The 12,210-nt window shown below is 38.8% G+C and overlaps 1 protein-coding gene across 2 annotated transcripts in view; it reads right to left on the bottom strand.

Moving 5' to 3' along the window:
- The window catches only part of SMURF1 (SMAD specific E3 ubiquitin protein ligase 1), a 113,460-nt gene that overhangs the window by 29,339 nt on the left and 71,911 nt on the right, over positions 1–12,210 (bottom strand). For both annotated transcript variants that reach the window (XM_025426198.3, XM_025426197.3), the window contains exons 2-4: positions 3,196–3,234; positions 1,876–1,984; positions 124–257 (exon numbers count right to left, since the gene is read on the bottom strand). In XM_025426198.3, the coding sequence (XP_025281983.1) occupies positions 124–257; positions 1,876–1,984; positions 3,196–3,234 (282 nt within the window). The remainder of the gene's footprint in view (positions 1–123; positions 258–1,875; positions 1,985–3,195; positions 3,235–12,210) is intronic.

The raw sequence follows: 12,210 nt of genomic DNA, 5'->3' as shown, positions 1-12,210 counted from the left end.
GGGAAATGTTAACTAGGGAGGAAGGCAGGAATTTGTGTATTCAGTATTCAAAAGAAAAAAAAAAAGATGCCTCATAAGCCTTCTTCAGTTGTATTGAGAGGCAGAAAAGCATTTGGTTCTTACATCCAGTATCTTTTAATCTGCTGATGGCATTGGAGAGTAGGCGCACACAGCCCAGAAAGCCAGCTCCCTGCTTCTTGTGGATCTTCTTGTGGTTCCACACGCTGATGGTTATAGAATCAGTTTTCCCAACATACCTGAAAATACGCAAATTCCTTTTTAATTGTCTTTCTGCATTATGATAGCTCACTGAGATTTACTCTGATTGACTTGTTAGTACAAAGGAGTCCTTTTAAAATGGTGGTGGCTCTCTATTCCACATCTAACAGGCACTCAATAAATATACATCTCCTTACTTCAATGGTTAAGGAAAAGGACAACGGCCAGTTATATAAGAAGCAAATATACATAAACTAGATTTATGTATTATAAATACATAAATCTAGATATATTATTTATTATTTATTATTATTATCATGAAATGATGATAATCTTAACAGAGATTCACCCTATTTTCATAGTTCCAAAGGACAATGACATTATTCATAAATTCCCAACAACTAGGCTTAATGTAGAATACCAGTTTGCAACAAGGGCCTACTTATAAACCCACGGATCCACCCAAAGCTCACTGAAGAGTACTAAGACTTTATACCCCTCCTATTCACCATGCAAATCAACCACAGAAGGCAGCTTTCAAGACAAGGGATGACAACCACTTTCCAAGCCACTTAGGATTCTTGAGTCTAACTGAAATGGGTCTTGGAATCCAGTTACGAAAAATCCCACCGAAAACTCAGTGCAATCTGTATCCTACAAAACCAAGAATCACTCCACGTTCCTTCAATCAAAGTTTCTTACCAGGGACATGAAAACGAAGGTGTGTATAAAACAGTGGCTTTCAAAGTACAATCCATCTTATGAATGAATGTAAGAAATTGTCTGATGGTTGCATAGGCTTACACACATTCAACCACCCCAAACTATATTTTCTCTTGTAGAAATATATTTGTACTAAAAAGTGGGATTTAAAAAAATAGAGATACATATAATACATATTTGCATAATAAATATGCATGATAATAATGCATTTTTTATTTTTATTATTTTTTAATAATGTATTTTTCAAAAGATTTTATTTGTAAGTAATCTCTATGATCAAAATAGGGCTTGAACTTACAACCCCAAGGTCAAGAGTCCCATGCTTCCACCAACTGAGCCACAATATGCATTTTTAAAATAAAATTCTAGGGGTGCCTGGTTGGCTCAGTTGGTTAAGCATCTGCCTTTGGCTCAGGTCATCATCCTAGGACCCTGGGATCAAGCCCCAAGTCAGTCTCCACACTCAGCATGGAGTCTGCCTCTTCCTCTCCCTCTGGCCCTCCTCCTCTGCTCCTGCTCTCCCTCACTTTCTCTCAAATAAATAAATAAAATATTAAAAAAAACTAAAAGTACAGTAAAAACTCTACAACCAGGTTTGGAGTCTCACTGGAAAAGATAAAAAACAAAAAAGAGTAGCATATAGAAGACCTGAACTATGGCCCTTTTTTCCTGTTAGGATGGCCAGGAGATTGAAAAGTCTGAACACCACAGTTATGGAAGCAAACCATAAAAATCCACGAAAATGTCAAATGTAAGAACTTCCAAGTACACAGATTCTAAAATAAGGCAGTATGTATTCATTTGGCTGTCCACTTTTGTTATCAGTAAGAAATCAGTGAATCACTTTTATCTTTATTATTAAACATTTATCTTAAAAGCTAGATACCTACTTTCCTGGGGTTCCCCAAAAGGCTTATAGAATATTCAACTCACAGATCGTAGTGCTGGTTCCATTTTGGGTCCAACGTGTTTTTCACAGTGTCCGTTGAGTGGCACTGCCCAGATCCATCCACCACAATCTTTGCAAAGGGGTCAGGGAGTCCTACAGGAGAAGGAACAGCCACATCTGGATGAGACTACAGATCCCTCCATGTGACACAGAACACAATCTTCCAGGCTACAGAGAGCTTCCCAAACATCTAATTTGGTGAAGATCATCCTGGTGCATTTTATTCTCTAATTTAGGGTTAGTCTGATCAGAAAAATAAGTTATTGTTAGTTAGCTTTCTAATTTGGTGAAGATCATCCTGGTGCATTTTATTCTCTAATTTAGGGTTAGTCTGATCAGAAAAATAAGTTATTGTTAGTTAGCTTTCTAAGCAACCAAGTATGACAGGACTCTCAGATTTTGAGAGGCTAGAAAAAGATAAAATACACTTAAATTCAAAATTTCATTTCTGATCACTGAGTGAGCTAATTAAATGGAAGAAAAGGGATCTATAATTAATTGTCTTTAACCCTTCTAAAAAAGAATACCTAGAAATCTTTACTGATATTTTGTCTATTTTATCTATGGACACAAGTATTCACCAAGTCTTAATCAGGTAGGTTCCTAAATGGTGGCATCTGAATCACACACATCTATTCGATCAGAGAGGTGGCAAGACAGGGGCCTTTGGAGACCCACCAGTTGGGAGTCACTACTCAGGAGCTTCCTAACTTCTTGAACAGAGCCTGTGAGCCTAAGTTGAAAGTGTAAAAAATGTCACTTAAGAACTGAGCAGCATTCTTGCAAGGAGGAAGAGTGGAGAACGTCATGCTGCCAGCACCCACCTTATAGTAGGTTAATTTCTTAAGGGGTGATTTCTTCCTTCAGAAAAAGATCCTCTATTTTTTTTACGCTTCCTGTCATTATGAGGCTTTCAAAATGTGCTTTAATTTCTAAAATTCAACTTAACAATTTGACTCAAACCCAGCTATTCTATAGAAAAATGTCTCTTGTGAATTTGAGCTGAGAACACTTCATCCAACCCAAAGCAATGTATTAGTGGGCGGAAAGACAGAAAACAGGGTGTGGCCGGAACAGGGAGCAAGAGAGATCATTTTTCTTGTAGGAGTTATAAACTCCATGCCTGGCAGCTAAGGAGCCTTGCATTGTAGTCAACTTGGAAATGAAGTGTGTCAAACCACGGAGCTATGTGCGAAAGGATCGGACTCTTAGGGAAACATTCTCGGGGGTTTTTAAAAAGTTTATTGCAAGAACATGTGAAGAGTATTAAAATTATAAAGGAGCAAAAGCAGGTGGGTACTTACTGAAGAAGTCTTTCTTTGCAAGGTTCTTGGCACATAATACTGAAAACAAACAGAAATCTAGGGTTAGCATTTAGGGAGAAGATGTTCCCAACTAGTTGCTAGGGAGTGCCTTGTGTTGCCCGCCCCAACCGGCCCCCAATTAATGTGTCAAAGCCCTAACCCCAATGTGATGGCGTCTAGAGGTGGGATCTTTGGGGGTGCTCAGGTTTCAATGAGGCCATCAGGGTTGGGCCCTCTGTCGGGATTAGTGGCCTTATAAGAAGAGACCCCAGAGCTTGTTCTCACTCTGCTCTCCTTGAGAGGACACAGCAAGAAGGCAGTCATCCCTATGCCAGAAAGAGGGCCCTCACCAAGACCCGAAACTGCCAGCGCCTTGATCTTAGGCTTTTCCAGCCTCTAAAACTGTGAGAAATAGATGTTATTTAAGCCAGGTAGTCTATGGCATTGTTTTATAGCAGCACAGACAACTGAGATATGAGTCTATATTTGCAATAGAAAAAAATATTCTAGAAATTATCTTTGCCAATGATCGGCTTTCAAGTTTAGTGCTACATTAAACTAAAAAACCTGACACGTAACTAGAAAGTATTTTCTCCTCCAATTGGGAATCAACTATAACAAGTTAAAGATTTAATTTAAGTTTTAATTTAAACTTTAAACCTTAAACACATATAGATTTATCAATATGCTCTTATAACTGCATAGGATCACATGAATGCCATTTTGGTTGTTTTTTTTTTTTTTAAAGATTTTATTATTCATGAGAGACAGAAAGAGAGCGAGAAAGAGAGAGGCACAGGCACAGACAGAGGGAGAAGCAGACTCCATGCAGGGAGCCCGATGTGGGACTTGATCCTGGGACTCAGGATCACGTGCTGAGCCGAAGGCAGATGCTCAACAGCTGAACCACTCAGGCGTCCCGAATACCATTTCAAATTAAGACCTACAATATTTACTTTATGGCTACTGCTAATAGAAACAAAAGGAACTGTGTATTTTGCACATTCAGATAAATAATAATTTTGCAAATGCTAGAGAATGGAAAGCAAGCGGAGATTGATAGAAAATATGGGGCCACCATCAAGTATTGTGAAAAACAAATGAGAAAGTGCGTATTAAGAATTTAGCACAGGGGTGCCTGGGTGGCACAGTCAGTTAAGCATCTGACTCTTGGTTTCAGCTCAGGCTGTGATAGGTGGTGAGATCAAGCCCCGAGTTGGGCTCTGCAACTAGCGGAGATGTACTCTCCCCCCTACCCGCTGCCTTTGCCCCTCCTGCTCATGCTCCCTTTCTCTCTAAAATAAATAAATAAATCTTAAAAAAAAAAAAAAGAATTTTGCACAATGCTGGCATATAGAGAGAATACAATAAATGCTATTGTTATTTTAATAATGAGATGGCATCCAGCTACTGTGAAGAAATTTTGTCACCAGTTCTGTTACATGATGAAAGCTACTGTGACAAGGGAAAATTACACCAATGTCACTTTTATAGCGCTTCACAAATTTTGCCAGTTTTTAAGAATATAACCTTTTATTTTTAAATATATTTTATGAAGATATATTCATATATATTGTTCTGCAAATTTTCACTTGGTATATTTTTATGTAACAGCATTATCAGATACAATTCATACACTACATAATTCATCTATATAATGCATATAATTCAATGGTTTTTAGTATATTTGCAGGGTCATACAACCACCACAATCAATTTTAGAACATTTTCCTCATCCCCCAGAAGAGATTCCACACCCATTAGCAGTTATTCCTCAACTACCCCCACCCCACTCCTAGGCAACCACTCATCTACTCTAGGTCTCTGTGGATTTGCCTTTTGAACAGTTCATAAAAACAGAATCCTACCATACATGGCGTTTTGTGACTGGCTTCTTCCACCATACATGTTTTTAAAGTTCACCCATGTAGCAGCATGAATCAGGACTTCATTCCTTTTCATAACTGAGCGATACCCCTTTGTACGGATAGACCGCATTTTCTTTATCCATTTGTCAGTTGAGAGACATTTGGGTTGTTTCCAATTTTTGGCTATTGTGAATAAACTGTGGTATAGACCTAAATTTTATTTCTCCTGTTGGGAACCTATAAGCCGTCATGTCTAACATTTTAAGGAAGTGCCAGACTATTTTCCACAGCATCTGTACTATTTCATAGTCCCACCAGCAGCTCTGAGGGCTCCGATTCTCCACACCCTAATACTTGTTATTGTCTGTCTCTATGGTTTTTCATCTCTGTGGTTTTAATTTGCATTGCTCTGATGACTAATGACTTTGAGCATCTTTTCATGTGCTTATTAGCTATTGGCAAATCTTCTTTGGAGAAATTTCTATTTAAATTGTTTTGCCTATTTTTTAATTGGCTGATTTGCCCTTTTCTGTGAGAATTATTCTAAATATATAGATATCTATAGATAAGATATCCTTATCAGATATAGGATTTACAAATATTCTATTCTGTGGGTTTTCGCTTTCTTGATGATGTTCTTGAAGCAACAAAGTTTTTAATTTTGAGGAAATCCAATGCATCTATTTTCTTTGGTTGCTTGTGCCTTTGGTGTCATGTTTAGGAAGGCTTTGCCTAACCAATGGTGTTAGAGATTTACTCCTATATTTCTTTCTAAGAGTTTTAGTACTTTTAGCTTCTTTACGCTTTTAACTTATTTATTTTTTTTAGAGATTTTATTTATTTATTCATGAGAGACACAGAGAGAGGCAGAGACATAGGCAGAAGAAGTAGGCTCCCTATGGGAAGCCTGATGCAGAACTCAATCCCAGGACCCCACGATCACAACCTGAGCCAAAGGCAGAGACACTCAACCACTGAGCCACCCAGACGTCCCTACACTTTTAACTCTTAACTAGACAATTTAGGCTATGATCTATTTTGAGTTCATTTTGTGTGTAATGTAAAGAAGGGATCCAACTTCATTCCTTGGCAGGTGGATATCCAGTTTTACCAGCACAATTTGTTGAGAAGATTATTCCTTCCCCATTGACTTGTCTGGACCCTTGCTGAAAATTAATTCCCTATAAATGTGAGAGCTTATTTGTGATCTTTCAAATCTAGTGCATTGATCTACATGTCTCTCTTCATGCCATTACCACACCATTTTGATTACTGTCTTAGTCTGTTCAGGCTACTATAACAAAATACTATAGATTAGGTAGCTTATAAACAATAAACATTTACTTCTCACAGCTCTGAAAGTCTGAGATCAGGATGCCAGCATGATTTGGTGAGGGTGCTCTTCCAGGATGCAGACTTCTTGTAAATCCTCAGCAGAAGGGGCTAGGGATCTCTCTGGAATCTATTATAAGGCACTAATCCCATTCATTAAGGTTCCACTCTCATGACTTAAGTACTTCCAAAGGCCTCACCTACTAATACCATCACCTTTGGGAGGGGTGGGGGGGACCAAACAAACATTCAGACCATAGTAATTACCATAGCTTCATAGTAAATTTTGAAATTAGGAAGCATGAGTCCTCTAACATTGTTCTGTTTCAAGATTGTTTTAGCTATTCTGGATCTGTCAAATTGTCATGAATTTTACGATCAGCTTGTTAAACTGGCGGGGGGGGGGGGGGGGGGGGGAGGACCCAACAACCTGAAATTTGATAAGGACTTCACTGGGTCTGCAGGGAATGTGGGAGTGTTCTTAGTGTCAGCTAAGAATCTTAAAACTTCTACTCCATTAACATGGGATGCCACCCACCTTACCAGTTCATTTAAGTCTTCTTTAATGTTTTGTAATTTTCAGAATATAAGTTTTGTATTTATTTTATTAAACATATTCCTATTTTAATGATTTAAAAATATTTTTATTTAATTGAGAGCAAGAGAGAAAGAGTGAACGAGGGGAGAGGGAGAGGCAGAGAGAAAGGGAGAAACAGACTCCCTGCTGAGCAGAGAGCCTAACTTGGGGCTGGATCCCAGGACCCTGAGATCATGACCTGAGCCAAAGATCGATGTTTAACCAACTAAGGCACCCAGACGCACTCCCACACACACCAAGTAATTTAATATTTTGGGTGCTGTTGCAAATGGAATTGTTTCCTTAATTACATTTTAAGATTGTTCATTTCTAGTGTGCAGAAATATAACTGATTTTGTATATGCAGTTTGTGTTTTACAACTTTGTTGAATTCATTTATTAGCTCTATTACTTTTATTATTTTGAATTTTCTGTATAAAAATCATACCACCTGCAGATATAGTTTTACTTCTTCCTTTCCAATCTGGATGCCTTTTATTTCTCGTGCCTAACTGCCCATTACCTTCAATACAATACTAAATAGCAGAGGTGGGCATTTATCTTGGTCCTGATCTTAAAGGGAAAGCATTTAGACTTCTGACCACTGAGTATGATGTTAGCTGTGGGGGTTTTTGTAGATGTCCTGTATTTGGCTTGGGAAGTTCCCTTCTATTTCTTGTTTATTGTTTTTATCATGAAGCACTGTTAGCTTTCATCAAATACTTTTGCTGTGTCTACTAGGATGATCATTTAGTGTTTGTCCCATATTTATTGGTATAATATAGTACATTAAGTGATTTTCAGATGGTAAACCAACCTTGGATTCTGAGATAAATTCCACTTGTATGGTGCATAAATCCTTTATGTGCTGCTGTATTTGGTTCACTAGTAAGTTGTCAAAATTTTTTGGTCTATGTTTATAATGGATATTGGTCTATAGATTTTTTATTTGTATCAGGATGATGATATTGACTTCATAAAATGGGTTGAAAGGTGTTCGTGTTTTTCTTTTTTTAAGATTTTATTTATTCATGAGACAGAGAGAGAGAGAGAGAGAGGCAGAGACACAGGCAGAGGGGGAAGCAGGCTCCATGCAGGGAGCCCAACGTGGGACTCGATCCTGGATCTCCAGGATCAGGCCCTGGGCTGAAGGCGGCGCTAAACTGCTGAGCCACCCAGGCTGCCCTTGTTCTTTTTTTTTTTTTTAAGTGAAGAAATGATATTCATTATTCTTTAACATTTAGTAAAATTTGCCAATAAGCCATCTAGGCCTGAATTTTTCCTTTGTGGAAAGTGTTTTCAATTACGTATTCAGATTTTTCTTTTCTTCTTGAATCAGCTTTGGTAGCTTGTGTCTTTCTAGAAATTTGTCAGTTTCACCTAGGTTATCAGTTTCTTGGCATACAGATGTTTACAGTATCCCCGATAATCCGTTTTATTTCTATATAGTCAATTGTAGTATTTACTCTTCAGCAAAATCTTTATCCCCTTCTTTCCCAATGGACAAGGACATGGACATACACATTACAAACACACACACATACTCTCTCTTTCTCTTTAGTCTTTTTTGTGGATAAATCATAATTTATTACAGCTCCTGCTGCTGTTTTGTTTCTGTAATTACAAAAGTAATACTTACCAAAAAATGAAAACTTGGAAATGCATAAGTAGAAAATGCATGACCCTGATATCTCATTAACTCTTTGCTCAGGATTCTCCTGGCTACTTTCACATGCTTATTATTCCCACTGAACTTTAGAATCATCTTGAGCAAGTTAAAAAAAATTACTTCATAAATAAATTTGAGGGAATTTATCTCTTTACAGTACTGAGCATTCACATTCTTGAACATAGTATATTGATTCATTTACTAAATTATTCTTTCATGCTCTTAAGTGAAGTGTTATAGTATGTGTGTGTGTGTGTGTGTGTGTGTGTTATAGTATTTCAAAGTTTTCCACATTTCTAATTGGGTTTATGCTTAAGCGATTTTTGGTAGTGCCTTGAGTGGGAGTGTTCCTTTCACTGTATTTTCTGTTATTTGGATATAAGAAAGCTATTAATTTTCTTATGTTAATTTAAAATCACCCATCTTTTGCAACTCCTCAATGGATCTGTAATGTTCTTTCCTTCCACTTCTCTTTTCTTTCCCAAATGTGAATGTCTCAAAGGCTCTCACATCAAACTCAAATGTCCAAAACTGAAGTCAAAATCTTCCCACTGCCTAAAAACCTGGTCCTCTCCCAGGATCCATTACTCCAGATATCATCAGCTAAACCCGTCAGTTGCTTAAGTCAGAAATCTATGTGTCATGCTTTTACTTATTGAGCTCTTTCAAATGTCTTGACTCTTCACCATCTCCACCCTTGTTCAAATCCCCATCAGCCATCACCTGGTAACCTTTCCAAAATTTAAATCTCCCGTATCTTTCCACACTGGGTTCTCATTGCAAAACTCCAGCCCTGTCATACTCTGACCGCAACCTACTACTTCACCTCTTCAGCCTCAAACATTATCCACCAGCTCCAGCCCTTAGTTTTTCTCAGGTGCTGGTGGTTGGGCTGCTTTCAACTGGAAGAATTCTGCTCGCATCTCAAAAAGATGAATCTTTGTTCATATTTACAAGACTAGTAATGTTTTGATTTAAAGCTCATTCCAGTGGAATTTGATTACATCATAAAGTGGAGAAGGTCTCGATAGTGTCAGCAAAGATAATCTTGCCTCCATTTTGTGATCATTTAGGGCCATACTGAATCTAGTCTGGTTAATGGAATTATGATTCCTCCTACTAGAATAATTTTGTTATCTTGTCCACTCTAGGGGATAAAATGATAAAATGTAATTTACTACAGTGTAACATCCCACTTTATTTAGAGCTACCACTCATTTTTAGACACCAGTTCTGAGTGAGCTTTGGAGGACACCACAATGAACAGAAAATGAGCTTCTTTCCCTCGGCATAGAGACCACCACCTGGTTGCTTTGACTCCAACTCTCACGTGCCCCTCTGCTTTGGACACAGCATGTGTCTTACCATCCCAGAATTTCCTAATCATATCCCAGAATATCCTTATGTTGGGAATAAGTAAAGAGTAAATTACATAATATTCGCTTTGCATCTAAAAATACATGGAAAGGAAGTGCTAACTTGAGGTATGTTCTGTTAGCAGACAACCTCTTTACCAGGTCCTCAACAAAGGCAATTTCCCCAAAACACTACTTGTGGTTTCACCCACCCTCAGGACAGGCTGCAACGGCACAAATTTAGTACTTTATTATAATAACCAACTGAAGGAAAGCTCTAATTTGTGTCATTATCTCCACTATTTTTCTCTTCTCCAAGGCTAGAGCCTCTAGCTATCATTTTGATTCCTCCCTCCTCCTATATTTACATGTGTCACCGGGTCCTAGCTTTTCCTTCTTCTGAGTATCTCTTGAATTTGCCCTTTCCCCTAATTTTGTACCCAGTCTCTCACTGGTGGCTTCACTGGCTCACAGTTTAATGGAAGAGGAATGGCACCCTCCCTCCTCCAGCTTCTCCAGGCCACATGATGTTCGGCCACCAGATCCATCTTCTGAGATCAGACAAGATCGGGCACGTTCAGGGTGGTGTGACCGTAGATCAGAGCCATCTTTTGAAATGCTGTTTTCATGTTCTGAGGCCCCCAAAAAAGCTCCAATGGGTCTGTATTGTATCTTCCTGCCAATCTAAACAACTTCCTGGGTTCTAAAGTGTCCCATTCGCTGGTATTCCTTGCATTTCTCACCATTCTTCAGAGCACAGCTTGGTTCATCATGCCCTCCTCCCACCCTAGCCAGTACCACCTGGAAGCAACCATTCTTGCTTCTCAACCAACCCAACAATCCTCTCCTTTTGCTCTGTTTCATCTTCACTGTTCAGGCTGAGGCTCCTTTCTCAGCGAAGCCTCATTCAGGCCAGTGTTTCTGGAATGTCACTCTGTGGTAATGTTTCTACCAGTGCCACAGTGAAGCCAGTGAGGCCAATATGGTGAGAAGTTTGTAAAAACGGAACAAAATCATTTTAAGTGCCTGTCCTTTGTTCTGGTGTTATGTCTTCTCTGTATTTTTTCAGGTTACAATATCCTCTCGTCTTTAACGAAGTGAGGTAAAACAGGGATAATCTCACCAATGACTAGGTAAAATAAAAAGCTGGCAATTTGCTGTTGAAAACTACATTTACTGCTCCAACCACCGGCCACCCATTCCCTCTTGCTGTTCCTATTTACGCTAAGAACCAAATGGCTGAGCAGTCCATTACTTTTCACACAGGTAGGCTTTTGTCCACCCAGGTAAATGATGTTCTCCTCAGACAGGGTTTCGTGTGGAACAGGCCCCTCAACAGCCACGTAACACAGACCGTGATGAGTAAGAAAGAAAGACCCGACAGAGTAATAAGGCTACAAACACAGAAGGTATTTGAATTACATATAACATCTAAGTAAAATGCTCATCTATTAGAACATATAATTTGCCACACAGGAGAGCTGCCCACAACATGCACTGAAGTATATGGTTAGCTGTCTACCTCACCGAGCTCTTCACTCTGAAACACGCGTTTTTTTTAATCAACTTAGGGGAAAATTCTTCAAGCTACAAAAAAAAAAAAGGGAGAAAAACGGAATCCCTGCTAAAGGCAAAGCAGAAGGTTTCCTAGTCAATGTGTCACCAGCATGCCACTTTGCAGGCCCTGAACCAGAGTCACTCACCTGTCAACTCTCATACAAGCTTAAGAAATCCTCAAATTTGCATTAAGAGGGGGGGAAAAAATCACATTTCAGTTACATCAACAGACAGACTCAAAATGCCCAAACCTTTAAATCCATATAGAACTGAACTCTGTGCCACTGTTTGCTTCATGGAATAAACAACTTTTCCCAATCCTTCTCCATAAGCTTACACACACACACATACACACACACGTTTCCACTATTCACACACCATCAGGTGATATAATGATTTCTTCTTTGCAGGGAAAATTGTCCAAGTGACTCAAATACATTTTAGCAGCCACCAACCATCCCAACCGGCTTAGTAGCCGGGGGGACTCTCGTAAAGTACAATCCTTAGACGGATTTCTAAGCACCTCCTTGCTTAAAATACGAGTGTTGCAGCTTCATCTTCTATAAATGTATTAAATTAAGAGATAAACGACAAAATTGTGTGAATTATTTGAACTCTAAGTGTAGCAGAGCTCGCTCATACCCCCAAACCCTGCAG

The sequence above is a fragment of the Canis lupus genome, chromosome 6 (genome assembly GCF_003254725.2).
Source record: "Canis lupus dingo isolate Sandy chromosome 6, ASM325472v2, whole genome shotgun sequence".
Classification (NCBI taxonomy): domain Eukaryota; kingdom Metazoa; phylum Chordata; class Mammalia; order Carnivora; family Canidae; genus Canis; species Canis lupus.
This window is presented reverse-complemented; position numbering and strand designations above follow the sequence as displayed.